Source organism: Carya illinoinensis, chromosome 8 (genome assembly GCF_018687715.1).
Source record: "Carya illinoinensis cultivar Pawnee chromosome 8, C.illinoinensisPawnee_v1, whole genome shotgun sequence".
NCBI classification, from domain to species: Eukaryota; Viridiplantae; Streptophyta; class Magnoliopsida; order Fagales; family Juglandaceae; genus Carya; species Carya illinoinensis.
In genome coordinates, this window is record NC_056759.1 from 362,385 (window position 1) to 363,976 (window position 1,592).

Consider the following 1,592-nt stretch of genomic DNA (forward strand, 5'->3'; position numbering starts at 1 on the left):
GGATTGTTATTTGAGAAAGAACGGATCAACCGGTTCGAAGATTTTCTCTACCACAATTGACATGGCCTTTTACAGCCCACTGCGCAGAGATATGCCGTGCCGATCCTCGCATCATGATCTAGTGCAGCGGCAAATTAATGGGTGATTGAGATAAGAGGTACTAGAGCAAAATCCAAGTCAATTATTGCTGCAGTCCAGAAAATAAGGGCCCCCTGTTGATTACGCGTGGGAATAAATTTTAGTTGAATGTCATCAACTTATAAATTTAACTATTTTTTTTTCATTTCCAATAAATATCAATTAGGTTAACGCTGCCCCCCACTTCCCCCCCCCCAAAAAAGGCGGCGGGCCATAGCCAGGAAAGTACGCATATATGGCTAAGTACATGAGTTTTGGGCTAACAGTTCTTCTTCTTGTGTATGGTAAGCTCCAGTACTTCTTTTCAATATCATTCTTGCTTTTCCTTTTTCCCTTTTAATGTTTTGCTTCATGATGCTATATATATAGCTGAGATGTAAGTGCAAATGAATGCGATCTCCACCCTGTTTGTGTATCACTGCCAGTACGGCACGATGCTCAGAGTGTTATTGATGATTGAAATTATCATATCTCTTTTTAACCATGCCTTCCAGTGCATATCATGATCGATCTTTCCCTGATCTGAACTTTTTGCAAGTTGTTTTTTTAGTTTAGCTTACCGTTCTTGATTAATGACCAGGTGCAATTTTACTGGGTTCCATTAATCCACAGATCAAGAATTTCATGATCATGAGCGTGAAAGCGTGCCCGCTTTATTGCTTAGACGTGGAGTATATGACTTGTCCATCTTCAGGTGAAAAGATTAAGCTTAATCCAAGTTGCAACTGTTGCTTAGCTCCAAAGAACTGCACTCTTCACCTCGCGGATGGGACTTCGGTCTATTGTAAAGGAAATTGAATTATTTTGGTGTGTCAAATGAGCGGAGGATTCTATATATGGTTATATATGTTCACAGTGATAGTCACTAATATATAATCCGTTTACAATTATTCACATTAATCTGGATATGGTGATCAATGATTTTTTTAATTATACTGTCAGTCAGTGTGCGATCGAGCAAGTAAGATCATCAATGAAGATATATATCATGGACCGGACTGTAATTGTGAGCGTATCTGCACAATTAATTAGTAAGCTAGCTACATATTAAGCTCTTCAAATATTAACCAAAGGCCAGAGACGCTTTATAATTACGTAATGAATGACGTAGAATTAATATTCGAGATGATCATGCATAGCCTAGGTTTTGGAGATCAGTCGACAGATCATAAGGCCCGGCTTCCGATCTGATCTTGTCATCCAAATAACGTACGTGACTAAATTAAGTTATAATATTTAACATAGAGCTAGCTCATTGAGTACTATTAATATATTAAAGCAAGTTTGAAAAGAATAATCATTAATGGATCATATTAATGAATAGGCAAAGTCAGAAGCTAGGTAGCAGCGATTCCAATTTCAAGGAAAGGGACATGAGCATCTTATCTGCGGAAGTTAATAACTAGCTAGGTCATAATAGTATTATTTCGCCGATATTGTTGATTTCTAAGGTC

General features: G+C 37.8%; 1 protein-coding gene across 1 annotated transcript; it reads left to right on the forward strand.

The window, feature by feature from the left end:
- Window positions 1–223: 223 nt before the first annotated feature.
- On the forward strand, window positions 224–1,028 carry LOC122319399 (proteinase inhibitor PSI-1.2). The gene is made up of 2 exons (XM_043137455.1): window positions 224–422; window positions 719–1,028. The coding sequence occupies exons 1-2, from the start codon at window positions 374–376 to the stop codon at window positions 934–936; spliced, it is 267 nt and encodes an 88-aa protein (XP_042993389.1). The 5' UTR covers window positions 224–373; the 3' UTR covers window positions 937–1,028.
- Window positions 1,029–1,592: the final 564 nt, after the last annotated feature.